Consider the following 26,348-nt stretch of genomic DNA (forward strand, 5'->3'; position numbering starts at 1 on the left):
CTTACAGGGTTGCTATGAGTTGGAATCAACTCCATGGCAATGGGTTTGTTTTTTGTTTTTTGGGGTCATTATTATCAACCAGTGGTTTACAATGGTAGCTACTATCTAATGCGGAGTGTAGTCTGAACTATTTTGATTTATAAAAAGGGATTCTCGTATTTTAGAAAAGGGTTGGGGTTATGGAATGAATTGTGTTCTCCCTAAAATAAGTGCTGGAGTCCTAACTCCTATACCTGTGGGTGTAATCCTGTGTGGAATAGGGTTTTCTCTGTTATGTTAACGAAGCCCTATCAGTGAAGGACCAGTGGAGGGCATGTCCTAAACCTAATCGCTCTGAGTTATAAGGTGAAGCACAGCAAGCACAGAGTGGGGAAGATTGCCAAGGAATGGAGGAACACAGAGCAACCAGTAAAGAAGGAATCAATACCGCCGAGATCTTGATTTGGACTTTTAGCTGCCAGAACTGTGAGAAAATAAATTTCTGTCCTTTAAATCTGCCCACTTGTGGTATTTGTGTTACAGCAGCACTGGGAGACTAGGACAGGTGGAAACCACTCCTGGATTTAGAGGAGGATGTGTAGACGGTTCCTACTTCTCTGTGTAGACAGCTCCACTCTGGGGGTGGGGGCTAAGATGGCCTGGTGGGGAGGGAGCCAGGGTGCTGGGAAGGACCCTGTTGCTTCCCTTTTCTTTCCAAGCCCCAGGATGTCAGTGTGGGGTTTGCAGAGAAGTCACACCTTGTGAGCGCACTGTCCAGCTCCACGTTCCTGGCTGTGTCTGCCTCCCCTTTGCTTTCCTCTCCTGACACCCAGAGAAACATTGTTTGAACGTGCCAGACTTGCTGCTGCTGTGCTGTGAGCTAATGAGGGCAGGGACCAGCTGCCACACTTGGAAGTTTCAAGGGGGAGCAGACCCTGGCCCTGTGGATCTGGGGGGTGGTGGGCAGTAATGGGGAGAGGCTCCGAGGGTGGGTGGAGACACAGGTTCAGTTGCTCTTCCCACGCAGATGTTCGCCTCCAGGCCCAGTCTCACTGCTTCTGGATAGTGCTTTAATAAGCCACATTTCTCCTAAATTCCTATGCCCCACTCCAACAATCCACAATAATTCCTTTTGAGAAAGGAGGGTAGAGATGGGGCTGAGGGTGTCAATTATGGATTTTTTTTTTACCTTTGGAAGTAGTATCATGAGGGCCAAGAAATCTGGCATTTTTAAAGTATACAGTGCCCGCATTCAGTAAACATCCCATAAAAGAAAAAAAAAAAAAAAAAAAAGAGAGACAAAGAAAGCAAATGTTTCTCACCTAGGCCAACAGAACAGTTGCATGAATACATTTTCCAGTCTGACTAAAGTGCCACAAATAACTCAAAAGAGTCGCCGAATATTCATAGACAATCATAAATTTACATCCTGCACTTGAGGCTCTGTTATTCCAAGTCCTGTTTCCTCCCCTCCTCCAGACCCAGGGAGCTGTCAGGGTTGTTAGCTAAATAAGCCCGGAAAGTACATCTCAAGAGGAGATGGTCTGTCCTCTGCCACTGATTAGCTGGCTGACTCCTCTGGGCCTCGGTTTCTTCATCTGTAGAATGGAGGTGTTGGCCTAGACGTCTAACGATCCTGGGGAGGGCAGCCGGTCTTCACCAGAATGTGAGCCCTGTACCAGCTGGCTCATTGTCACCAGCATCCCGTCTCCAGCATCTCTTAGACATGGAGGCACCTTGCAGTTCTCAAAGGGCTTTCTGTCCTTGGTAATAATAATGACCATTTAGTGAATACTATGTGTCCCAAACTGTACCTAGTGCTTTAAGGTGTTAGCCCACTGAATCCTTACAACACCTCTATGAGGAAGGCACTATTTTTATAATTTCCATTTTAGAGATGAGAAAGCTGAGACTGGAGAGGTGAAGTGAAGGCCCACCATTACCCAGTGAGGTTCTGTCTGATCCCAAAGCTCACATCTGCTATACCCCTGTGTTATACTGCCCACCCCTGCCCAAATGTTCAGCCTTACCACAGGCCAAGCACTGGGCTGGGGTCTGGGATTCAGCAGTGAATGGGACATCCCCTCCCAGCCCGTAAGAACTGAGTTCCATGGGGGCAATGAACCAAGCGATCATATTACCGTAAGCTGGAGACACGCAATAGCATTGGAACCACTTGGTGAGAGAGAAGGGTGCTAAAATTGCATTTCATTTGGGTGTTGCAGGTGGAATAAGAGTCTGTGAGGCAGAGAGGGGGAGAAAAGAGCATCCCAGGTGGGCAGTACAGCACGCTACCAAACTAAACCAGCTTCCGTTGAGTAGATTCCAATTCATGACGACCCCATGTGTTACACAGCAGAGCTGTGCTCCACAGGGTTTTCAAGGCTGTGACCTTTTGGAAGCACACTGCCAGGCCTTTCTTCTAAGGTGCCTCTGGGTGGGTTTGAACTACAACCTTTCAGTTAATAGTTGAGTGCTTAACTGTTTGTGACACCCAGGGTCAGAGGTATGTGAAATGAACCGTGTGTTTGAAGATCAAGGAGAAGTTGAAAGTGGGGGAAGCAGAGTATGAGAAGGTATATTAGGTGGGGGGTGGGAGAGGAGACTGGGGAGGTACTCTGCAGCCTTCACATGTGTGGCAGACTCTAATCCTTGCAACGACTCTACGAGGTGGGTGTTTTATCCCCATTCTCCAGATGCAGACATTGAGGCTTGGTGAGGTGAAGTGACTCGAAAATGTCTGAGCTAGGACTGGAAGTAGGTCTGCTTGTTCTCAAGCCCGGCTGTTCCCTCTGTCCCAGGCTGCCTGTAAGATATGCTCCCAGACACTGTACGATGGGAGCCTTTAAATTGGCTCATCTGCCAAGTCTGTGCGGGAGGGGGAGGCTCGAAGAGAGGAGCCCCCACCCCCATATTAACCAGCAGAGACAGGAGGTCAAGAGCAGTAGCGAGTCTGCTCTGGCAGCTTTTAAAGGACAAAGGCCAAGGAGGCACAGAGAATTGCGCTTTTCAGAAGAATTACAAGAAAAACAGATGGTGAGAATCCAGTTGGTGGAATATTTTTGCACTTTAATAAAGCAATTTTTATGGGGGCCACTGAATTTTCCTTCCCTAAATGAGCACAAGCCGGGTTGGAGGCAGCTGAGTCGCTGGCAACGAGTGAGCTGAAAGGAAGGTGGGGGCCAAGGGGGATGGCTGTCAAGACCTGGGTCGGCTGGCCGAGCAAGTAGATTACTGTAGATTATTGGTGCTTGATTTTATTTGCTGGGTTTGATAATGAGCTCCCTCAGTCTGCAGCCAGTTAGGAAAAGGAGAGCCAGGATGAACGGTGGGTGTGCAGGGACTGGGGTCGTGGGGCAGGGGGCCCTCAGCAAGGGCTATAAGCCTAAATGTTTACGTGTGAGCCTGGGGGTTGGGCAGCCCGGGGGGAGTAGGGAAAGGCCAGGGCAGGTGGACAGGGGCTGAGGAACCTGGCCCAGGGCGGAGGTGAGATGCTCTGCACGAGATAGTGGGGCCCTCAGGAAACCTCCAGAAGACAAGGCACCCTCAAGGTCCCTGAGTTTTAATTGTGTGATTCGATGCAGCCGGATGCTCTGCTACCCGAGGGATGGGGTCTGAACCTTCTGGGTCTGATTGTGCTGACCCAACAAGGGTTGGCGTGCTCAGAGGCACCGCTAGGAGGCGTTCTCGAGCAGGTGCAGGGATGAGCCTGACGCGGTGTGTGTGGGGAAAGGCCAGGCTGAGGGTGATGTGTGCCGAGAGGCACACGCGTTCACACTCACACAGGTAGGTGTCCATGTATGGGTGCACGCTTACCACACCTTGCTGCAAAGTCGGGAGGCGGCAGGGAGTGGCTCTGGGAGGGAGATAGGGAGCAGCCACGAGGCCGCAGTGGGGACCGGGAGTGCCCAGGGCGGCCGGGGCCTCACCTGACCTCTCAGTCCTGCTGAACCTCTGGCATGCCTGTCTAGGGTTCATGTTCCGACGCCCCACTTCCCCACCCCGACACACAAAACAAACTGCTCAGACTTGGAAACAATCTAACTGCCCATGGATAGAGGACTTGCTAAACAGGCTAGAGAATGCAGCCACCCAATGCAATACTGTGGAGCACTAAAAATGAGAGCCAGTGGTGACCCGGGTGTATTTTTAAGAGAACAAAGCAAGTTTCCGAACGACAGGAAGAGTATAATCACTTTTGGTTAAGAAATATCCCAAATAGTATACATCTAAATGTATTCCTGAGTATACATGCAGGTAATAAAAGCATGTTAAAAAGCACGGAACTGGGAACAGGCCAACCCAGATCACTGTACAGGTAGTCCGCGATTTACGGTGTATTTGAGTTACCCTGATGTGTACTTATGACCGTGTTTTTTTTGTTTTTTCCTTATCATTAGTAATATGTACTGCATACAATGTCGCGGCAAGTCATTTGCTGATGTTATCCTTATCGGATGTTCACTCAAAGATGTTCAATGTTATGATTTATAAAGATACTGATAATAAAGGGCAATAATAATGAAAACTTTGACTTATGTCAGAGCTGACTTGGGATGGTGTTGTAGGACAGAACCCAGTGCGTGTCAGGACTACCTGTATTTAAATTGCTGCCTGCCCCTTCCCTGCCATGTTCCTAATCCCCTTACCCTGCTTTTTCCATAGCACTTACCACCTTCTAACATTTGATATATTTACGTACTTGCCATGTGATGACGTATTACATGTTTCTCCTCTTCCCCCTAGAATGTACGATCACCAATGGCAAAGCTCTTTGACTAGTTAGTGTTTAGCACATAGTAGGTGCTCAGTAAATATATACTGAATAAATGAATCAATGGTGTTGGGGGGAGGGAGAAGGGAGACATATTTACTCTGTATTTAATATTCCAAACACAGTGGTGAGACTGTGGGCAATTTTTACTTGCTTTTTTTATATTTCTGTTATATTTTCTTATTTTTCTATAAACAATATGTACTACTCTTGCAATCAGAAGAAAAATAAGGGCTTCTGAAGACAATCACAAATGCTGCCCTCCCTCCAGGACACAGCCCCGGCTGGTGGCTTCCGGGCTTCCTCCAAAACCCTCTTCCCCTCTCAGTTCCGCCTGCCCTCTCCAGCCTGGCTCTGAAGGCCTGGACAGCTTGTTCCTGGCCTCCCTTTCAGGCCTGCTCCCACCAGGCCATTTCCATTCCTTGGTCCACTGAATATAGCTCTCCCTAGCTCCCTCCCATGCCTTCTAAATTCCTACCTTCCTCCAAATCCTGGTGGCATAGTGGTTAAAAGCTATGGCTGCTTACCTAAAAGGCTGGCAGTTTGAATTTACCAGGCGCTCCTTGGAAACTCTGTGGGGCAGTTCTACTCTGTCCTACAGGGTCACTATGAGTCGGAATCGACTTGACGGCAACAGTCTTGGTTTTGGTTTGGTTTCCCAGGCCTAGCTGTAGTCCCATTTCCTGGGGAAACTTCTCCCACCTTATCCTCTCATGGCCACTGGGCCAGGATGGTGAGGCCTCCAAATCTGCCTGTGTCAGAGTTACTATGTGGACCTGCCTCCTTCGCTGGACTGTGAGACTGGGGGCGTGGCAGCATTTCTTCTCCATCCCATCTGTATTCTCTCCCACATCTCTCTGGCTTTCTTTGTCTCCCTCTGTCTATCTCCCTGCCTGCTTTCTCTGATCAATCTTTCCTTCCATCCCTGCATCTCTGTCCCTGCCTGCTCCACTGCAGGCTTCTCCACCAATCAGGGAGGCCTGTGCCACGCTCCCTCCGTGAAGGGAATACTTGGGGATTGCAAGAGGCCTTGGAGCTGCAGGAATGGCGCCCACGCACCCCTTGCTGTGTCCCAGGCGTGCTGACCCTGCCATCCGCTGAGCTGCCTAGGCCTGGCGCTCATGCTGACCCGCAGGGCCTGTCTCCAAGAGTAGCTTTTGGAGGGCCTTTCTGGGAGTGGATCTCGCAGGGGGCCCCTTGGAGCAGTTTGAGCCAGCGTTCAGATCAAGAACAAATCTGGTGGCTTTGCAAAACAATGAGACTGGCAGTCATGAGGGGCTCCCAACCAGGGGCAGCGTCCATAACCCAGAGCATGGGAGGCAGGCAGGCTCCAGGGCGCAGAAGCTCTGGAGGCCCTTGTCCCACCAAGTGACCCAGCGAGCTGCCCAGTTGAGGAAGCAGATCTGTTCTCCTGCCAGAGGCAGATTTTGACCAGAGAGGGGACCCAGTAAGGACCATAATGCACACCTTAAAATAGCAGGGGCAGCCCATGGGAAGTAGGGGAGGAGAACGCAGCCCCAGCACCAGCCTCACCATTGGCTTTTTCACCCATAATGCCCTTGAGATCCACCCAAGTTGTTGTGTGTACCAATAGTTCGTTCCTTTTTATTGCTGAGTACTATTCAGTGGTATGGAGGCACCACAGTTTGTTTAACTGTTCATCTACCGAGGGGCATTTGCATTGTTTTCAGTTTCTGGCTATTAAAAATGAAGCTGATATGAACATATGACAATTTGTGTACAGGGCTTTTTGTGTGGACCTGAGTTTCATTTGTCTGAGATAAATACCTAGGAAGGAGCCCTGCTGGTGCAATGGTTAAGTGCTTGTCTGCTGACTAAAAGGTTGGTGGTTTGAACCCACCAGCAGCTCAGTGGGAGGAAAGACCTGGCAATTTGTTTCTGTAAGGACTACAGCCTAGAAGACTCCATGGGGCAGTTCCACTCTGACACGCTGAGTTGCTGTGAGTTGCAATCAACTCGACGGTGCTTAATAGCAACAAGAACAAATGTTCAGGAGTGCATTTGCTGGGTCACATGGCAGTTGTATGTTTAGTTTAGTTTTTGTTTTTTAAAGAAACTGTCAAACTGTTTTCCAGAATGGCTGTATCATTCTACATTCCTACCAGCAAGGTACGAGCGACCCAGTTTCTCCATATCCTGCTGGCATTTTGCTATTGTCACTATTTTAGCTGTTCTAATAAGTGTGTGCGTAAAGTGACTGACTGCTATAATCTTTACAGATTCTTGTTCTTCAAAACGGTCAGTGGTTCAAAGCCACCAGCTGCTCTGCAGGAGAAAGATGTGGCTGTCTGCTTCCATAAAGATTTACAGCCTTGGAAACCCTATAGGGTCACTATGAGTTGGAATCGACTTGACAGCAGTGGGGTTGGTTTGGTCTGGTTTAATAAGTGTGTAGTGGTATCCCGTTAATACCACAGATATACTGTGGATCTGTTTATGTACTGTATGTATATCTGTGCTTTTACACATATTAACAAAAGAGTAAGATTTTTTCATTCCCCACCCAAGAGTCAGTTTTGCCCCCTTGGGGGTGACATCACTCTCGTTGAGAACACATGGCTTCCCCAACTTTCTGTCCAAGGGAAAACAGCAGGGGTTTGGTGAGACACTTTAATTTAACAACTGAGCTTGAGTCCCTGGGTGGTAAAAATAGGTAATGTGTTCAGCTGCTAACCCAAATGTTGGAGGTTTGAGTCCACCCAGAGGCACCCTGGAAGAAAGGTCTGGTGATCTACTGAAAAATCAGCCACTGACAGCCCTGTGAAGCACAGTTCTGTTCTGACAAGCATGGGGTCGCCACAAGTCAGGGTCGACTCGATGGCACCTGGTTTTCTCACTTTGAGCTCAGGTTTACCTCAGAGCAGGGAGTGCCTCCGTGAGCTGGTGTTGGCCGTGGGTGTCCACATGAAGTGGTCCCTGGAAGATGCTCGGAAACCCTGGTCACGTAGTGGTTAAGTGCTACGGCTGCTAACCAAGATTGGCAGTTTGAATCCACCAGGCGCTCCTTGGAAACCCTATAGGGCTGTTCTACTCTGTCCTATAGGGTCGCTATGAGTTGGAATCGACTTGACGGCAACGGGTTTGGTTTTTTTTTTTTTTTGGAAGATGCTCAGGCTACGGCTCCCTGAAGCACTCAGCACTGTGGATGCGGTTTCAGGACCCCTGTTGCCATAACAGCTCCCTGCCCCCCAAGACCCCCAACTCACCCAAGCCAAAGTGTGCCACAGGCTCCATCTCGCACAGGTAGCCGGAGCCCCCGTCGATGATCCTCAAGTGGGCCCCACTCCTCTTGGTGTAGAGCACGACCTTAGCCCCCCTGGCGAAGGCCCCAAACCGGGTCCGAGGCACCACTCGCAGCCAGTTGTTGCTGAAGCCCTGTAGGGAGGGGAAATGTAGACACGGCATCACATCAGCTCACATCAGCGTAGGGACAAGGAAGGTGGGGAGGGAAGGGAGGGAGAGCTGAGGGGGGAGTGGAAGGAGGGAGCGAAGGAGAAAGAAGAGAGAAGGGCAGAGGAAAGACAGAGGAAGAGGAAGCCAGGCAGGGAAGGTGAGCTAGGCAAAGACAGATGGGCTGGAGGGAAAGCAAGGCCCTGGGAAAGGAGGGTGGAAAAGTTGCTAGACTCAGGAAAACCAGTTTTTGGAGACGTGGCAGTGAAGGACAGAGGGGTGAAGGGCTCCTCCTGGAAGGCAGCCTTCTCAGAGCTTTCCTGTGCTCTGGGAGTTTATTCACTTCCACATCCCCTGGGATTTCCATTGCCTCATCCACCTCCGGCTAGGACAGCACACCTGATTCCCCCGGAAGACAGACAGCGGCTGAGCCATGGACTCTCCATGTGACAAGATGAGGTCCAGCATCCCATCTCCATCAAAGTCCGTCACCACGCCCCCTGCAACAACATGGATTTCAGTCCTGCCACGGGCCAGGAAACCCACAGGCACAGGGGGCTCCTGGCCAGGTGCAGTGTCCACAGCCCTGAGTGTGGTAGGTGGGTTGAGAGAAACAGGATGGTGCTGGGGGGTGGGGGTAGGGAGCCTGGGGCTGGAAGCCTGTCTGTCTCCTTTCCAACTGTGTGAGTTCAGGTAAGTCACTAAACTTAGTCTCTGTGCCTCAGTTTCCATGCCTGAACATCACCTACCTCTTAGAACCTCTGTGAGCATGAAATGAGCTGGCAAGTACTCGTTGATTCCGGCTCCTAACAGGAATGCCTGCAAGAGGAGTTCCCTTCTCTCCTCCTAGGCTTTTGCACAGGGAGGGTGGGGGCAAATGATCAGACCATGAGGATTTCTGGTCCTTCTATTATGGTTTGAATAATAAACCACCCCTTATATTTGCATGGAAACCCGGTGGTGTAGTGGTTAAGTGCTATGGCTGCTAACCAAAGGGTTGGCAGTTCGAATCAGCCAGGTGCTCCTTGGAAACTCTATGGGGCAGTTCTACTCTGTCCTATAGGGTTGCTATGAGTTGGAATTGACTCGACGGCACTGGGTTTGGTTTTTTTTTGGTTTATATTTGCACAAGGAGCCCTGGTGGCACAGTGGTTAAAGCAATCGACTGCTAACTGAAAGGCTGGAGGTTTGAAACCACCAGCGGCTCTGTGGGAGAAAGATGTGGCAGTCTGCTTCCATAGAGATTTACAGCCTTTGAAACCCTATGGGGTCGCTATGAGTCAGAATCAACTTGACGGCAGTGGGTTTAGTTATATTTGCACAGCTTTTGTCAATTTATCAAATGCTTGAAAATACATGGTCTCCTTTTGGGCCTCACTACAACCCAGGGAGCTGAGGAGGGCAGATATAATTATCCCCATTTTATGGATGTGGAGAGCAAGGCCCAGAAAATGAAGTCACTTTTCCAAGACCAGGAAGTGAGGCAATGCCAGAACTGGGTCTTGTGACTCCTGGTCCAGTGCTCTTTCTCTGACACCAAGCTGAGTGCCCAGATGGAAGGGTCAGACAGCAGGGCTTCCTGCCTCGGAGCAGAAAGAGCCATTCTACCCCTGTCCACCTCACTGTCAAGGCATCACCAGAGAGCTAAGCCCATGGGTCCCCATGCCCCCAGCAGCCCCTCAGGGGACCCCATCTCTGTTCTTACCCTTATCCCTCAGGGTGGCAGGGACAGGAGAAGGAGTGAGGGTGGCTGCCCCACCCCTCCCACCCTCATCCCAGGGCATGGACAGCGCTGAGGCAGGGGGAGCACAGGCCAGAGCCCCCAGCCCTCACCTGTGCCCCGGCCCTCAGGCTCCAAGGCGTCACCGGGGTTAAGCTCCTCGATAAGGGGGTCTCCGTGTTCCCTGCGAATGACACTGTGGGAGAGGAGACAAGGCTGTTCATGGATTCTTAGCATGCCGGCCAGGCTCCAGTGGACCCCGGACCTGGAGGCCCACTTGCAACATCCTCTGTCCCCTGAGCATTCTCAGGCCCCGCTGTGCCCAGGTTGCCTCCTGAATGCCCATGGAGCCACTCTGCTCACAGACCCTGCCTACCCCCTGATCATTCCCTTCCCAGGTTTTAATTTATGTTGGTGAATATTGATTTTTCCTTCTCTAATGGATTAAAAAAAAAATTTTTTTTTTTTTAATGGATGAATTATAGACAGCCTGGGCCACGGCAGCTGATGGATGGAGAAGGGGTGGGGACTGAACTCCTTTCAACTGACCTTCACTTTCCTCCAAGTGGCCCCAGGTTTCCTAGTTCTGAGTCCTACCCAGGGTTCAAACTCTGCTCAAATGCCACTTCCTCCAAGCCCTCTCTCATTGTTCTGCTAGAAGCAATCCCTCCTGCTCTGCCTTTATCACTTTCTACCTTGTGTTAAAGCTCTGTATGAATGCCTCTTATCTCCCCGGGTGGACTGTGAGCTTGTTGCAGGCTGCGACCATGCATTATTCATTTTTGCATCACCCACAGCATCTAACACAGTGCCTGGCTCTCCGAAGCTCCAAGCGTATCATATGTCTGTGGGATGCATGGATGGATTCCAGAGGCAAAAGGGAGGTAAGGAATCCCTCTGGGTTGCAGGGGTCCTGTCTGTTTTGAACTCTGAATCTTTGTAATATTTGCTTCAGAAAAGTCCACCAGAAAAGTCCTGCTTTTCTCCATGCCAAGCTTAATGATAATGATGTGGTGAGTCTGCTTCCCCTCCGCTAACTTTTCCCCTCTCATTATCCTCTCACAGCCTTGGGTGCTCTGCCCTGGATGTATGGAGCTGTGATGGAGCTCCCTACCATCTTTGCAGGTTGCTGTTGTACGTTCCAATCGTAGAGAACCACCAGATGGCTGTGATGTGGCCAGTGCTTTGCAGGATGGGGCTGGGTTCCCCTGAGCTGGGATCCCCTGAGCTGGAAGTCCCAGTGGCTTGAGGGCAGAGAGCACTGTAGAACTTCAGGGTGTCTGTAGGGTTTAGCTGATGCCCATGAGTGTGTCTTCTGTCCATGTGGGACATCTATGCCGAGCATATCCATGTGTACAGCTGGGACAGTGTGCCTGCGTGTGCAGACACCTGCTGCAGGTGTGCAAGCCTAGGCCTGCTAACATCCACAGTTCCTTTGACCATGCCTGTCCTGCAGACTCTGCCACAGCTGGGCAGAGACACCTCTTGGTTCAGGTGACAATGCAGTTATGAGAGTCTTGAGTTCTGAAGGACAAAACCCAGGAGTCCCTGAGTGGTGCAAATGGTTAACATGCTCGGCCGCTAACTGAAAGGTTAGTGGTTCAAGTCCACCCAGAGGCACTTTGGAAGAAAGGCCTAGTGACCTAAAAAAAAAACCTACTCTCAAAAAATCAGCCATTGAAAACCCTGTGGAGCACGGTTCTATTCTGACGCCACAGGGCTGCCATGAGTCAGAATCAACTTGATGGTAACTGGTACTGTAATTTGTTATGCAACAAATACTGGGTGCTGGGCGCTGTGCTGGGCCTGGGGTATGGTACGCACCAAGGAGGATGGGTTCAGAGTCCTGGAAGGCTGCTTCCAGGTCCACAGGGGATCACAACGCAGAGTGCTAACGGCCAACAGGGAGAGTGGTCATGAGGGGAGCACGGAACTGGGGGGCTCATCCAGATTTGGGCAATTAGGAAAGGCTTCCGAGAGGAACGGCCAGTTAAACTGAGGCCAGAATGATGAGTGAGTCTGAGTTCCTCAGATGAAGGGGTAGAGAGTGTGGGCAGTGTGAGGTCCAGGCCCTGCAGCCGGAACTGAAAGCAGTTCAGTATGTCTGGTGCTTAGATGTAGAGGGGGAAGTGGAGAGTGATGAGGCTGGAACAATAGCAGGGCCTTGTGGAGGCCCTGGGTGGCATAAGCAGTTAACTTGCTTTGCTGCTAACTGAAAGGTTGGAGGTTCAAGTCTACCCAGAGGTGCCTTGGAAGAAAGGCCTAGCAATCTACCGCTGAAAAATCCGCCATGGAAAACCCCATGGAGCACAGTTCTACTCTGACACACATGGGGTCCCCATGAGTCTGGACTGACTCGAAGACAACTGTTTTTTGTGGGTCATGTAAAGGAGTTTGGGCTTAATCTGAAGGCTATGGGAAGCTTTAAAGAGTTTTAAGTGAGAGAAGGGTGTGGCCAGCCAGATTTGCATGTTTAGCAGCTGGCTCTGCTAAAAAAAAACAAAAACCTCTTTTTAGTTTTTTTTCTGCAGTACGGGAGACAGGAGACCTTTCCAGGGTGCAGGAATCGGGAGCATACAAGGTGGGGAGATGAGAACAGATCAGAAGAAGTTTAGATGCGTAAGTGGGGTGACTGTCCACATCCTGGTTGGCCTGGGACGGTGTCCATTCATGCCTGCTGTCCTGCTGTTATTATTAATAGGCCCCCTTTCCCTCTCCTAAGTGTCTTGGTTTGGGTGACGAATTCTCTGGTTACCCTAACTAGTTGCCATTGAGTTGACCTCGATTTATGGTGACCCCATGTATGTCAGGGTAGAACTGTGTTTCAAAGGGGTTTCGAGGCTGATTTTTTAGAAGTAGATCACCAGGTTCTTCTTCCAAGGTGCCTCTGGATGGACTGGAACCTCCAACCATTGGGTTGGCAGCTGAGTGTGTTAACCGTTTGCACCATCCTAGGACTCCCTGGTTACCCTAGGTGTCATTAAAAGATTTACAGACACAAGCACATGAAGGCTTTGAGTCCCTAGTGCTTGGGGTGCCCCAGGAGCACCAGGACCAAGGAGTCCACGAGGTTCTGTTCAGCAATAGGTGCAAAGCCCTTGCCGTGTGGGGCAGGTGGAGTTATGGCTTCTAGAGCTGCAGCGGAGTGGCAGCCCCAGCTGTGACCACTGTCTCACTTTCTACCACTTGCTCAGGACCCAGCCATCTGCCACAGGGACTTGGGTCAGAGCACGTACTTGGGAAGTGGCTTCTGCATCGCTGTGTATAAGTCAACACACTAACCACGTGGTGAACCTGTCCTCTCAGCCCACACTGTGGCGGCCGAAGGTTATAAACAGGCCTGCTCCAGGGACCGTGGGCAGTGTCTGAGTAGAAGGAGGCCGGAGCAGTGCCTGGGGCTCAGGATGCAGAGGCAAGAGCACTAGACTCCTTGGTGCTTGGGGTCCTGGCGAGTGACACTTTATCAGCCAGAGAAGGAAAGCAGTGTCTCTGTTAACGAGCAATTGATCTTCCACAATTAATCTGGAAGTTGTGAATAAGCTTTTTGCAAGGCACCTAATTAGTAAATCTGGTGCCTTCAGGGGGTGATTACATCCAGTCAGGATTGATGCTCTGTTAATAATTATATTTTAAAACACACTGAGTCACAGCTCTCGCAGTTTATTAATAGGGGCGGGGGCCTTAGGGAGCTGAGCAGGTGAGCAGGCCCATTTCCTGGCTCCAAAGTGCCTGCTCCACCCTCCTCTCCCCACCTGGTCTCAAACCATCCCATCAGCATGTTGTAGGCCAGGGACAGGGAAGTCTTAAGCCACATGGGCCCTGAGGTTTTTTCCCCAACAGAGGTTCTCAAACCAGTGAGATAAAAATCACCTGGTGCCTAGTGCATTTGTTAAAAACACAGATTCCTGGTCCTGACTCCTGACAGTCTGGTTCAGGAAATCCCAGGTGGGCCCTGGGACTCTGCATTTGGCATAAGCACTTGGGGTGATTCTGATGCAGTGTTGCCTCAGAAAACCCAGCCCTTCCTCCCTGGATGCAGTAGTTGCTTGCAGATGACTTCCATTTCTATATCGCCCTTTTCCTTGTCTATCACTGCACTGTCTCATCCAGTGGTCCCCAAAGGATATTTTGCAGAACGCCAATCCCAAGAGACAATCGTTGAAAGAAGTGTCTTGTGATCCAATCCATTTGCAATACTCTGTCTTCCTTTTGGAAGGTAAAAATACTCATGGGCATTTTAAAGGTTCTGAGAAGTCGCACAGTAAATAAACCTGTTTAGCTTTGCGTAATTTGGGTTTACCTAAACAGATTTGGCACTGTAATCCCGTTTGCAGTGGATTTATGGCCTGTGGATCTTGGCTTCTGGGCGCGCTTCAGACCATGTTTCCTTCCCTGTTTCCCTGCCCCAGCAGGAGGCCAGCTCCTTGTCCAGGACTCTCCCTCCGTGCCCCTGCAGCCCAGTCTCTGCTCCTCCCTCTCCTTTCTGTTCCTCCATCAGGGGACCTCCTTCCACCTCAGTACTGACTCCCTGGCCCCTGGAACCCTCCTCTTTGGATTCCTAACCCTTCCTCCCCGACCTCCCCCAGCTGCCAAAGTTAACAACAGCAGGAGCCAGGCTGAACATCTACCGGAAGAGGCGGTTGGCTGAGGAGCTGCGGTAGGCGATGTTATTGAAGAAGACCTCCAGCTCCTGGTCGTTGTCAAAGTCAGCGGCGATGACTGTGCGGACCGGGGAGGGCATGGAGAACTTGGGTGAGGCGATGTCCTGGCGGGAGAGAGGGCTGCTGGTCAGTGGATGGACGTGGAGGAGAGTGGTGTGAGCAAGGGGTGGAGTCCCCTCTACCGGGAACAGGGGTGTGCTCAGAGATAAAACATAGAGCCCACCCAACACCTCCTCTCTCACCTCATGGCAAGGGGCCTGGGGTGGGTGTGTTTAGGACCACATGTACCTCAGGCTGCTTGTAGGAGAACAAAGAGGTAAGTGTAACTGTCACAAATCACATCAGTGTGAAGTTCTTTGCCCTTCACTAGTCCTAATCACTTAACCCTTCCATCAGTCCTGTGAGGTAGGGCAGACATTAGGGTTCCCATTTTACAGGTGAGGTAACTGAGTCCTCGAGAGGGAGGGGGATTGTCCATTGTCATAGCGAACAAGTGGGGCCCTGAGAGCAGGAAGCCTGGTGGGGCACAGGTGCTATGCATTTGAATCTAGGCTCCTCATTTGGCTGGCTGTGATCTTAGGCCAGTTACTCTGCCCCTGGAATCTCACTTTCCTCATCAGTAACATGGGGATAATAATAGCCTGTGAGGATGGCATGGGGTGATATATGTAAAACTCTTGGCACCGATGGGGGCTACGTAGATTTCTATTGCAACCTGAGCAATCTGGCAATCTAGAAATGATGATGGCTGCCTTTAGCTGTGGTTTTTGCTGTCTCTGTTACCTTATGTTCTTTTATAGGAGCCTCCGCCCACTACTTTTTGAGACATTTGCTTTGGGAGGTTGGAGTATCAGATGTACCTGTCCAGGGGACCCACAATAGCCCAGCTGGGACCCCAAAGTGCTGGCAGGGCTTTGGGCAGACCCAGCAAAGGACCCCAGGTGTGGGGTTTGCCTTTAAAACAAAAGGAGAGCTGTGCAGGGTGTCCTTTCTGAGAATATCCCCATTATAGGTGAGCTTGTCCCTTAAAGACCCCAGGAGCCTGTCCAAATCCCGTGGCCCACATGCGGAGGGCTGAGAAGGGGACAGTCAGTGTCTCTGGGTGGGCCTTCCTGCCCCTTGGCCTGGCCCTGCCCCTGGGCCTCCTGCTGCAGGAATGGGCTGGCCCTGGATGGCTGGTGGGCTGCCTGTTCTGGGGGAGCCAGGGAGAGGCTGTCCCCATCAGGGCAGTAATAAAGCCGATTAAGAGCCTGATCAGTTGGCTAGCCTGAGCTGGGCCTTAAGAGCTGGGGAACAAAGAGACCTCAGGATCTCTAACTCGTTCCTATTCTATTGATCCTATAAAAATGGAAACCTACAGAGCTCCCTGGGGTCACCTCACTGGATGCCTGGACTTCCCAGATAATATATGGATGGCACTTAGCGCGGTTCCTGGCACATGGAAGGCACTTGATAAATGAGGCATCTATGATTATGATTATTGTTCCTGTGAGCTCTGGGGTGGGCCCTCGGGGGATTAACAGGGCTCCTCAACCTCCCTCCTATTGACATTTTGGGCTGGATAAGTCTGTGTTGTGTGGGACTGTCCTGTGCACTGTAGGATGTTTAGCAGCATCCCTGGTTTTTACCCACTACATGCCGGTAGATCCCCTACCCCTGTGTGACAACCAAAAATGTCTCCAGACATTATCAAATATTCCCTGGTGGGGTGTGTGTGTGTGCAAAATTGCCCCTGGCTGAGAACCACAAAGTTAAAATAAAAAGGCACAGAAAGATGGAAGTCATCCAGGATCCACTGCCCTGAGCTCAGATGCACCTCCCGCTCCAGAGATGGGGAGGGAGTGCCGGGCCTGATCACCCCAAAGTGGCTGCCTCCCAGGGAGGGAGCTCATAGCGGTGGTGTCTCCATGGTCACACAGACCAAATAGCAAAGGCTGGAGCTTTCTTAATCCCTCAGGGGGTTTTGGCAAAACCTAGGTACTTCCAGAACCACTTGACTCCCTGAGGTCAACTTCAATGGCCCCATGCCCTGCATTGCCCTCCACTGAGAAAGCCCAAAATCAAGCTCATCATACTGAACCCCTCCATTACTGCCACCAAACAGCCTTGCTGAAAGATTGTTGGCATTATATCCCACTGACAACTCCGGGAGTGGGCACTGAGAGGGGTTTGAGGTCAAAGCCCCTTGCCCACCATCTGTTTGGCCTTAAGGACAGCTGCTGGGAGCTCTGTGGCTTCAAGCTCCCTTGTTCTCTCACCACCATGCCCTTGGCCTGAACCTCAATTTGGAAAGCTCTGGCCAGGGTTACAGCATCAGGATTTCCAGGAGCCATCAGGAAGGATGCTCTTGACCCAGTGGATAAAGCCCAGGCCTCACAGGACCCTGCTCCCGCCCACCGTGGGAGAGGGTCTCCCTGCTCTGCTCACTGGCTCTTTCTGCTCCACGCACTAGAGGCACTATAGCAGACCACGTGAAGTCTGCCACCTCCCATGAGGTTACCTTCATTGTCACATACCCTCTACCTGCCCCTGGGGCCCTGGAGAGCCACAAGCCCATTCTCAGCCTGGTGGGAGGCGCAGGGCTGGGGTGAGAGCAGCTGGGTGTGGGAAGGGAAAAAGGGTGATGCTCCTTCTTACCCGAAAGCGGACCTTCCCATGGACATTCATCTGCAGGTACAGGCGGTGGGGGCCGTTCCAGTTGCCATAGACGATGTCCACTTTGCCGTCACGGTTGAAGTCGGCCAGGGCAACGCCTCGCCCGTGCTGGTGGGGGTCATCCACACCTGCAGGTAACAGCAGGAGCCCTCAGGGCACTGTCCCCTGCACTCTCCACCAACACTCACCTTGCTCAAGCTCCACAAAGAGCAACAGTGGAGGGTGGCCCTTTACTGTCCCTGCCCTCCTGGGAGTAGATGAGGGAGACGCAGCCAGGGTCTCAGCATTTCTCCATAGCATATAAGGGGGAGTGGCCATCTGGTCGCAAATGGGACCAGAGACTGTCCTCTAACTGTGTTTGCCCAGCAACCACAATGTTTTTTGCTAGGTTTTGGGGTAGCATGGTGGGGGGAAGGAAACTGGTACAAATTCAGGAGGATTAAAACTCTTTGCAGAGCCCTAGTGACACAGTGGTTAAGAGCTTGGCTGTTAATGAAAAGTTCAGCAGTTTGAATTCACCAGGTGCTCCTTGGAAACCCTATGAGGCAGTTCTACTCTGTCCTACATGCTATGAGTCGGAATTGAGGGCAATGGGTTCGGTTTTAGGTTTTAAAGCCCTTTTCAGCCACCCTTGTCTGCTACTAGGGAGATGTTAATTGGATGGTGCCATTCTTTTGCTTAAATTGACCAATGGCCCCCCAGTGCTCTTTTCTTGAGACAAATTCAAATTCCTGACTGGGGATCATGGGCCTTGTCTGATGGCACCCCAGCTTACCTCTCCATTACCTACCACCCTTCCTCCTTACTCACTGTGTTCTGGTCACCCAATGTCCTTTTCATTCCTCAAATGAACCAAGCTCTTTCCTTCGTCACACTGGTCTTTCTCCACCTGGAATGTTCCTCCCCAGCTCCTGTTTAGCTGGCTCTGAGTTATTCTGTTCTCAGCTCAAACAGCCTCACCGCACCTTGATAGCCTCCTGTCCTTTTCCTCCATAGCCTTTATGACAAAGTGCAATTCTGTTCCCTGTGGTTTCCTTGTTTAGGGCCAGATTTTCTCACCAGACCTTATACTCTATGAGGTCAGGCCTGGTCATTGTGTTCACCCGTGTCCACTCAACTTCTGTCTCAGGGTCTGCTGTCACCTCGCAGTTCTCACTAACAGACACAAATAATTTGACCGAAGCAAACTGAGGACGTTGGTGATGGCAGAGGAAACAGTGCAGCTGTGACAGAGAAACCAGCAGTGTGCCTTTTGAGGTCCAGGAGGAAGCTTGTGTGACTGATGTAACACCTATGCCATCCCTGCACCTGCCAGTGTCCCAGGACTGAGCCCATCCTGGGGGCAAGTAGGGATGGCTCTGCCTAGAGCAATGGCCTGTGCCCCCGGCTACCCCAGGCAGACATGCTCCCTCAGGCCAAGCACAGAGCTGAGAGGCAGACATGCTCCCTCAGGCCAAGCACAGAGCTGAGAGGCGCAGAGACTGGCTCTAAATCCCCTTGCTCCTCATTGACTCTTTATGACGACAAACTGCTGTTGGTAGTCAGGCCCTCAGAGCTGGTGAGTGATAGGACAATACATTAAGAGTGGGGATCAGACACTGGGGCACAGGGAGCTCTTACCAGTTGCACACATGGGTATCCTGAGAGTGCGAGTGGGAGAAGGCATGGCCTATAAGAACCTCAGAGGCTGAGCATCCTCTAGGGGGAGGGAAAGATCTAGGGATGTGCAGCAGAGAAGATGCAATGAGACCCAGGATTGAGAGAAAGGGGTTGCAAAGCAGGGGGGGCAGCCTGCAACCTCCAGGATTAATACCCCGCTCATTCTCAGCAAGCCCCTCAGCCCGAATGTCGGTGGCCTTCTGTGTTGGCCCATTTCTCTCCGATCTATGAGGCACCTTGACAAGGAGCTGGTCCCCTTTCTCAGGAATAATCGGTGCCAAGCTGCATTTCACAGCAGCATCTGTTTGGGTGATGAATGCCCTCTTGACATGTCTTGTTAAACCCCTGCAATCATTCTGACTTTCAATTACGGGCCTAGCACCTTTCCTCTCTCCTCCCGCCTGGTACTTTCTCCGGCTCCAACTTGTTCACTCGCCTCTGCTTCTATCTCTTTAACACCTTATCAGGTCCTCTAGGTTTCCTACCCTCTCCTCGCTTTATGATTTTTCAGCAGTAAGAAAATTTGCGGCCAGAGTATAGCAGTAGGAGGTGAGTCAGTGGGAGGACAGACAGGGGAGCTGCCTCCAACCTTGGCTTTGCCGGGGAAGGTAAAGAGGGTAAACAAGGAATGGGTGCTGGCTGGGGGTCCTGGGCCAGGGGTTCACCAAAGTAGGGACTCCAGAGCAGAAAGCTAGGGGAGTAAGTGCTCTTACACCAAAGAGAATGGATTGGCATATGCTTAGGGATTCGATGGTACCTGTCAGCACGAGCTTTTAGAACCTTAATCTGAGTCCAGCTCCCACTCACCTATTCTTCTGGAGCTCAGAGCCCCTCCCAATGCCTCCAAGGAGGAGGTAAAATCAAACCTTCCATTCGTTGGCAAGACGGGGAGGAAATGGGTAGGGAGAAGCGGTTGGAAGGCAGCCTGATCAATAGTTTGATTACATTCACACACTTTAAGAAAATGTAGCAGAACTACTGGGTGAGCCCTGCGTGCTGAGCATTGTGTTAAGAATGAATAGAACAGGCCCTCGGCTCTGTGGAGCTCACGGGTAAGTCGTTTTGTCAATGTAGAAGCCTGAGTGAGACATACATACACGTAAGGGGCAGTGGGAACAAGGAGAAGGAAGTCCAGGCTCAGCCAGGCCGTACAGAGGGTGAATCAGGAGAGGCTGTACAGAGGTGACACTTGAGCTGAGTGATGAAAGGTAAGTAGAAGGTCTGCAGATAGAGCAGGCAGAGGGAATGGCAGGTGCAAAGGCCCTGAGGCAGATGAGGGATGAGCACAAAGGGAGAAGGAGAGGCAGAGCTGGGAGCCTGGGGGCACTATCTTGCATGGATTTTATCCTACTTCCTATTATAGCTATTTGTTTATATGTCTGTTCCCCTTCTGGAATGCCAGTGCCTTATGTGCGGGGTCTTGGCCTTATTCAGGTCAGCATCCTCAGCTCCAAACAGCAGTCGGGCATTTAGCAGGGGCTCAACAAATGGTTATTGAATTGAACTGAATGTTTTAGGTAAATGTGGGAGGGGGGCCAAGATAAGGAGAGGCAGCTTGGAGGGGAAATTGATGCTGAGAGAGCATGGTAGGCAGGACTCAGAGGAATATGTGCCAGTTCTAGTTGCTGGAAAATAGATAATGATCAGGAATTGCAGGCCCCCCTGCCCCACCGCAGCAAACATCCCCCGTGGCCTGGCTAGAGTCACAGGGGAAGTGGAACTTGGGGAGTCAACAATGCTTCTCTGTGTGGTACAGGCAATGACCTGGGTGACCGTGCTGGGGGAGCTGGACAGGGCCAGCTCTCGGCCTCTGCAGTGGGTCAGGTGTGAGGGCACAGGGCAGCGGCTAGGTTCACTCACCAGCACTGGCCGCGGCATCCACGAAGGTGCCGTCACCACGATTGTGGAAGAGGAAGTTGGGCCCATTCTCGTTGTCACAGAAGATATCCGAGGCACTGCTGCTGAGGATGGGGCCCACACTGACTCCCCGGCCCCCTAGAAGAGGACACAGATCCACTGTGAGGGCAGAAGCAAAGCCCTGGCTGTCCCGAGATTGGGGCTGCCCCTGAGGCCTAGGAGAAGCTGCACTGGGGACATTTCCAAAGAGCCTCGGGGAGAAATTCGACCTTCCTGATGCTTCCCTGAGCCTCAGTCTGGGCCCACAGTCTCTATAAACTTGTGTGGAGGGTGTCAATACTGATGATGAGGCAGGCGAGGAGCAGGACCAAATCACCATGTGCCCAAGGAACGCTTCGATGATTCCATGCACGAAGCAAGCCCGAGGGCTCAGAGGATACCACACAGATGCCTTCCCTCCCCTCTAAGAAAAGTGGCTGAATTACAGTAACCCTCAACCCAGCTCTACCCACCCCACACCATTTTGTTCATGTCGCAGATTCCCTGACACCCCCTCCCCGCCCCAGTCACACACATGCTGGTCAAAACCACTGCGGATGTTCCTGCTTTAAAGACCTACTGGAGTAAAAGCACCACTCTTGGTACAAGGCTGCTTACTTTGTTTGATGTCGTACACAATTGGGAACACCCTGCATGTCCATCAACAGTGGGCTGCTGAATGGATTGTGGTACATCCATACGATGGACCACTCTGCAGCTACTAAAAAGACCGCACAGATCCATATGTATTGACTGGGAGGAGTGCCCGTGACATGCTGCTAAATGAAAAAACAATTCGCCAAGTAATGGCATTATGTAACCCTATTTTTTATTAGAAAAAATAGGAAAATACATATTTCTGAATATACATATTTATGCACGCTTGTACGAGCTTGGAGAAAAGTGAGAAAGTCCACACCCCCTGCTGTGAACACTGGCTACCTTGATGGGTAGGATTTGGGGCAGGAAGGAGGGGTGGTGGTTGGCCTTTTCTTTGAATGTCTTTGTATTGTTTGGTTGGTTGCAACAAGAATTGCTTCTATAGCTTGAAAGAAAAAAATCCAATAAAGTGTATATTTAAAAAAGAAAGAACAAAATTAAGCCAGCTCTACATTTTCTACATTAGGGCTTGAAGTCTCCAAGAGCAAATAGGAGCTACCCATGTCAAGAAGTCTAACCTTAAGATGTCTTGAACAAACCACCTCCAGCCGGTGGGTTTCAAATAAAGCCTCTCTGCTTGCTAGGTCCCACCTCCCACCCCCAGGAAAACAAACCTGCATGAAAGCCTTGCCTGGCCACACCCCCAAACGTTGGAAATACAGTGCAGGAAACAGCTTGACCAGGTCCAGGACATGGATGTTAGTCTCAGCTTAGCTTTTTACAATCTGTGTGTCCTTGGGCAATTTATGTTACCCTTCTGAGCCTCAGTTTTCTGATCTGAACAATGAGGATAATCTGACCTGCCTCCTCCACCTCAGAGTTTTTCAGAGGAACAAATGAGGTGAAAGGGTTTTGCGAACGCTACAACTTTGCTACTCAAAGTCAGGTCTGTGGACAAAATGCAGGAGCTGTGAGAAATGCAGACTCTCTGGCCCCTACTGAATCAGAATCTGCATTATAGGAAGACTCCTGGGTGGTTTGTACACACATCTAGTTTGAAAAGGATTACTCTAAAGTGCTGTTCAATATGAGAGTAGTTACCAGAGCACCCCAGAAGAGCTGGATTTGTTTGAAAATGAGAGCTCAGGCAGCCTGCAGACCCGACTGGTGTTGGGCCAAGCTCTCCTGGATGGGACAAAGGTTCCCCAAAGCTATTCTGCTAATTTGAGAACGGTTCTTTTGGTCACCAGGCTCCTCCAGGCAGACGTCTGAGAGATGCCCCTGGAGGAGGTCATGGGGCATTTCTCACCTGAGCAAATGGAGTCTGCCCACCAGAGCTGGTGTTCGGGGCTGGGGGGACGGGGTGGGGGCAGCTGGCATCACCACCCTTATTGCTCTCCTGGTTGAGCACCATGTTAACACAATCTGGACCCCACGCCTCCCAGATTCCTCCCAGATAATCTAATTAGGTCTTAAGAAGAGTTCAAGCCATGTGAAAATGGAGCCACTGAACTCTCATGGCTCCTGGGGAGTGTTATCCAAGACACAGCATCTGCTTTTCATTATGACAGTCACAGGGAGACTTCAGATGCCACTCCTAAAGCCAGCAGGGAAGGGTGCTGGGCCATAACCTGGGTACCGCCCCTGCCCATTAAGAAAGGAGCCACTCAGTGGCTGCTGGCAGCTGTCCTGCCTGGTCCTGCCAGACACTAGCCCAGGAGCCGGCCTCAGTGAGGAGCCCTTGGTCTTGCCTGGGCCCCCGGAAATCCCAACTGGGGCTCAGGGACTTGCCGCCACTCAACTCCATCCTTTTTCCCCTGCTCCGGCATCCTCCAATTTCCTTTCTGCCTCTGGCCCCCAAGCTGTGACACATTCCCTTCATTTTCTACAAAGCAGGTTATTTCCCTTTTGGACAAATTTCTAAATCTTTCTAATTAACTAATTGGGTTGGGTTGAAGCCTTGCACCATTTGTAACCTGTAATTACTAGAAAATTGCCATGGTAACCACACTACTAATTAGTGACAATTTATTGCCATGGAAACCGGACCATAACAGAGATGTTACCCACAACTCCTTCTTGGCAAGTTTGCTACACAGTTGGGGAGCAGGTGTGCTGACGTTCGGGGAGCTGGCCTCTTGAGCACGGGCCCTTGAAGCCTCAGGATGTGGGGCTAACTTAGGGTCTGAGGTGGGCAGTCACGTGTCTGCACACTTCACTGATGCTTCCAGGGATACTCTGATCCCACGTGGAACATGTAAGTCCTCTTGAAACCAATAAAATCCATCCATCGTCAATGTAGCCTGACACTCCCACGCCCTTCCCAGTCAAGGACAAAGGCCCGTTATTCAGCAAGGACTTTCTACCAGGACCTTTCCCTGCTTCCTTCTGCTCTTTACCTCCCTCTGCTCTTCACCCTCCTCCTAGTCCTCCTCCATCTCATCTACCCTCTCCTCCATCTCCTAATGGTTTAGCACACATCATAAGGAGCCCTGGTGGCGTGACTGTGAAGCACTCGGCTGCTAACCGAAAGACTGGCAATTTGAATCTACCTAGCAGCTCTGCAGGAGAAAGGTCTGGCAATCTGATTCTGTAACGATTAGAGCGAAGAAAACACTATGGGGCAGTTCTATTCTGGCACATGGACTCACTATGACTTGAAATTGACTCAACGGCATCCAACAACAACAATATGGGGGTAGGAGGGGGCAGCTAGGAACATCTTTAGCCTTGGAGAAGGCTGTCCCAACAGGGACACTGTGCATCAATTAATGACTTTCTCTTTGAGGCCAGCACCTCCTTTTGGAGTTGAACAGTTCCCCAGTTGAGGCTGGAGGGGCAGCCCTGGGAATGGAAAAGACCATGGGCCTAGGGAGCAGAATGTCCAAGTTTAAGCTGTGTGACCTTGGGCACATCACCAAACCTTTCTGGGCTTCTCTTTTCTCACCTATTGCATGAGACTGATGATAACAATACCTCCTTCCCAGGGCTGTCGTAAATATTAAGTGAGCTGGTTTTCGGAAGGTACCTTGGAAAATGTCAGGTGCCACATACTCATTAGCTGGGACTATTTACCACCTGCTGGGTGAATAATATCCCTTTATTTTTCCCCAGCACTTTCAAACTTCAAAGGCCTCCTTGTTCTGCTGTTGGCGTGTGAATGCCCCTCCCAGCCTGTCCCTCCCAGATGGCTCATTCTGCCCACCAGGCTGGTGGGAAGGTGGAATTACAGGGGAAAATGCCCTTTCTCCCCAGGGTCCCCACTTCCTCCTGCCACATTCCGGTGCTCCCTCTTACAACCTGCCTGGACCCAGGGTTTCTCTGTCTGTTGGGTCCCAGCCCTATGGGGCAGTCCCACTTGCTCTCCAGAACTGTACCCCTAGACCTCGGAACCCTGGCACCTCAGCAGTGCAGACTCAAGTCCAGTTCAGATACAGGTATCTGTCTCCCAGGCAGAGTCTAGGCCAACACTTGGGGGTGAGTGGGGGCAGGAGAGGAGAGAAGGGAGAGGGAGATTGCGGGGGAAAGGTGTGCTGCTGAACTGCCCCAAAATGAGGGCCCCCCGGACAAAGAGGCACAGGGATTCACGGTGCTAAGGAAAAGCCTCTAGTTTCCTGCCTGGCTTGTGCCTCTCTTCAGGCCTCAGTCTCCTTCCCTGTAAAATGGGTGGGAGAATGAGGAGATCTCCAAGGCTCCTTCCAGCTCTCCCTCTCAGTGCCTCCGCCACGGTGACCACAGGATAAGCGTGTTTGGGGGCCGGTTCCTGGGCCATCGACACTGCACCCAAGGAAGGCTCTGAGGTGAGGCCCATCAGCCAAGGAGGAGCTTGGACCTGTGGGATTAATCTGCTGAGCCTTGAGAGAAATAGGATTCTGGTGAATGCCAAGGCCTGCAGGCTGCCGAGAACATCCAAGGTATTGTAAATGAGTAGGGCAAAGGTGATAGAAGACACAGGGGCAGAGGAGGGGGCTGTGTGTGAGTGTGTGTATACACGTGAATGTTGGTAAAGGGGTTGCTGAGAATAAAGGGTGTCTCTTCCCAAATTTCCAGAAAAATATTAAACAGAATCACATTGTGTTGGTGCTGGTGTTGCCACTCCCAAGCCCTCTGGGCACCGTCCAGATGCTGCGCAGGATTCTGAATGCCTGGGTGGAAGGTGTTAGACAAGGGCATTCCTGCCCCCAGCCTGCCTACCTCCTCTTTGCAGGGCGTGGGGTGGGGGGAGGTGAGTAGGAGGACAGTCTCCTGCATTGTTCACTGGGTGGAAGATTTCCAACCTGGGCCACCTGGAGGGCGTGCAGGAAGGAAGGCGCCCTTTAAAAGCCTACCTCTAGCTGTGAGGGGCTGGCAGAAGCTGTTTCAGGAGGCAGGAATGACCCCCTGGCTAACAACTGTTCATTCCTGGGTACCAGGTATCACCCATGTGTCTTCCCATTTCATTCTCAGAACCACTCTTAAGATGTGCTCTACCGCCAATACTTTCTAGGTGAGGAAACTGAGGCTTGGGGAGAGCAATCACAGCCAGCAGGTGGTGGCAGTCACAATTCAAACCAGAGCCAGTGCCATCTCCATAGCACACTGCTCAACATTTCTACCAGTGTTTCCTCTTGGCAGAGGCTGGGGGTGTAGCCCAGAGTGGCCAGCCACAGGCTTGGAACTTCTATAAAATCTCTTATTTTAGCTAAAAAATATGCACATAAGAATTGCAATCCTATTCTGTAACATATCTGCATTGGTTTTAACAGAAAAATTATGTCCCTTCCTGACACTCATCTTATGTGTCTGACACCCCAGGAAAATGCCACTGTTTGTGCTGGGGCTTTGGGGGCCCCTGGCAGGCCTGTGGAAGCACTCCCTGGGGGTCCTGGGCCCCGGGCTGAAGGGTCTGTCATTCCAGCCTCCCCAGCTGCCAGACCTGGCTGTGCTCCCACCAAAAGGCCAGCGCCCCCTCAAACCCTGGGAGGCTCCACAGCCCGCACTCTGCGCCCCCTGG

General features: G+C 51.3%; 1 protein-coding gene across 2 annotated transcripts in view; it reads right to left on the minus strand.

The window, feature by feature from the left end:
• CRTAC1 (cartilage acidic protein 1) overlaps positions 1–26,348 on the minus strand; it is a 157,599-nt gene that overhangs the window by 17,120 nt on the left and 114,131 nt on the right. For both annotated transcript variants that reach the window (XM_049855699.1, XM_049855700.1), the window contains exons 6-11: positions 20,720–20,854; positions 17,183–17,328; positions 14,513–14,649; positions 9,998–10,080; positions 8,564–8,664; positions 7,981–8,149 (exon numbers count right to left, since the gene is read on the minus strand). In XM_049855699.1, coding sequence (XP_049711656.1) covers positions 7,981–8,149; positions 8,564–8,664; positions 9,998–10,080; positions 14,513–14,649; positions 17,183–17,328; positions 20,720–20,854 — 771 coding nt within the window. The remainder of the gene's footprint in view (positions 1–7,980; positions 8,150–8,563; positions 8,665–9,997; positions 10,081–14,512; positions 14,650–17,182; positions 17,329–20,719; positions 20,855–26,348) is intronic.

This window comes from Elephas maximus, chromosome 16, assembly GCF_024166365.1.
Source record: "Elephas maximus indicus isolate mEleMax1 chromosome 16, mEleMax1 primary haplotype, whole genome shotgun sequence".
NCBI lineage: Eukaryota > Metazoa > Chordata > Mammalia > Proboscidea > Elephantidae > Elephas > Elephas maximus.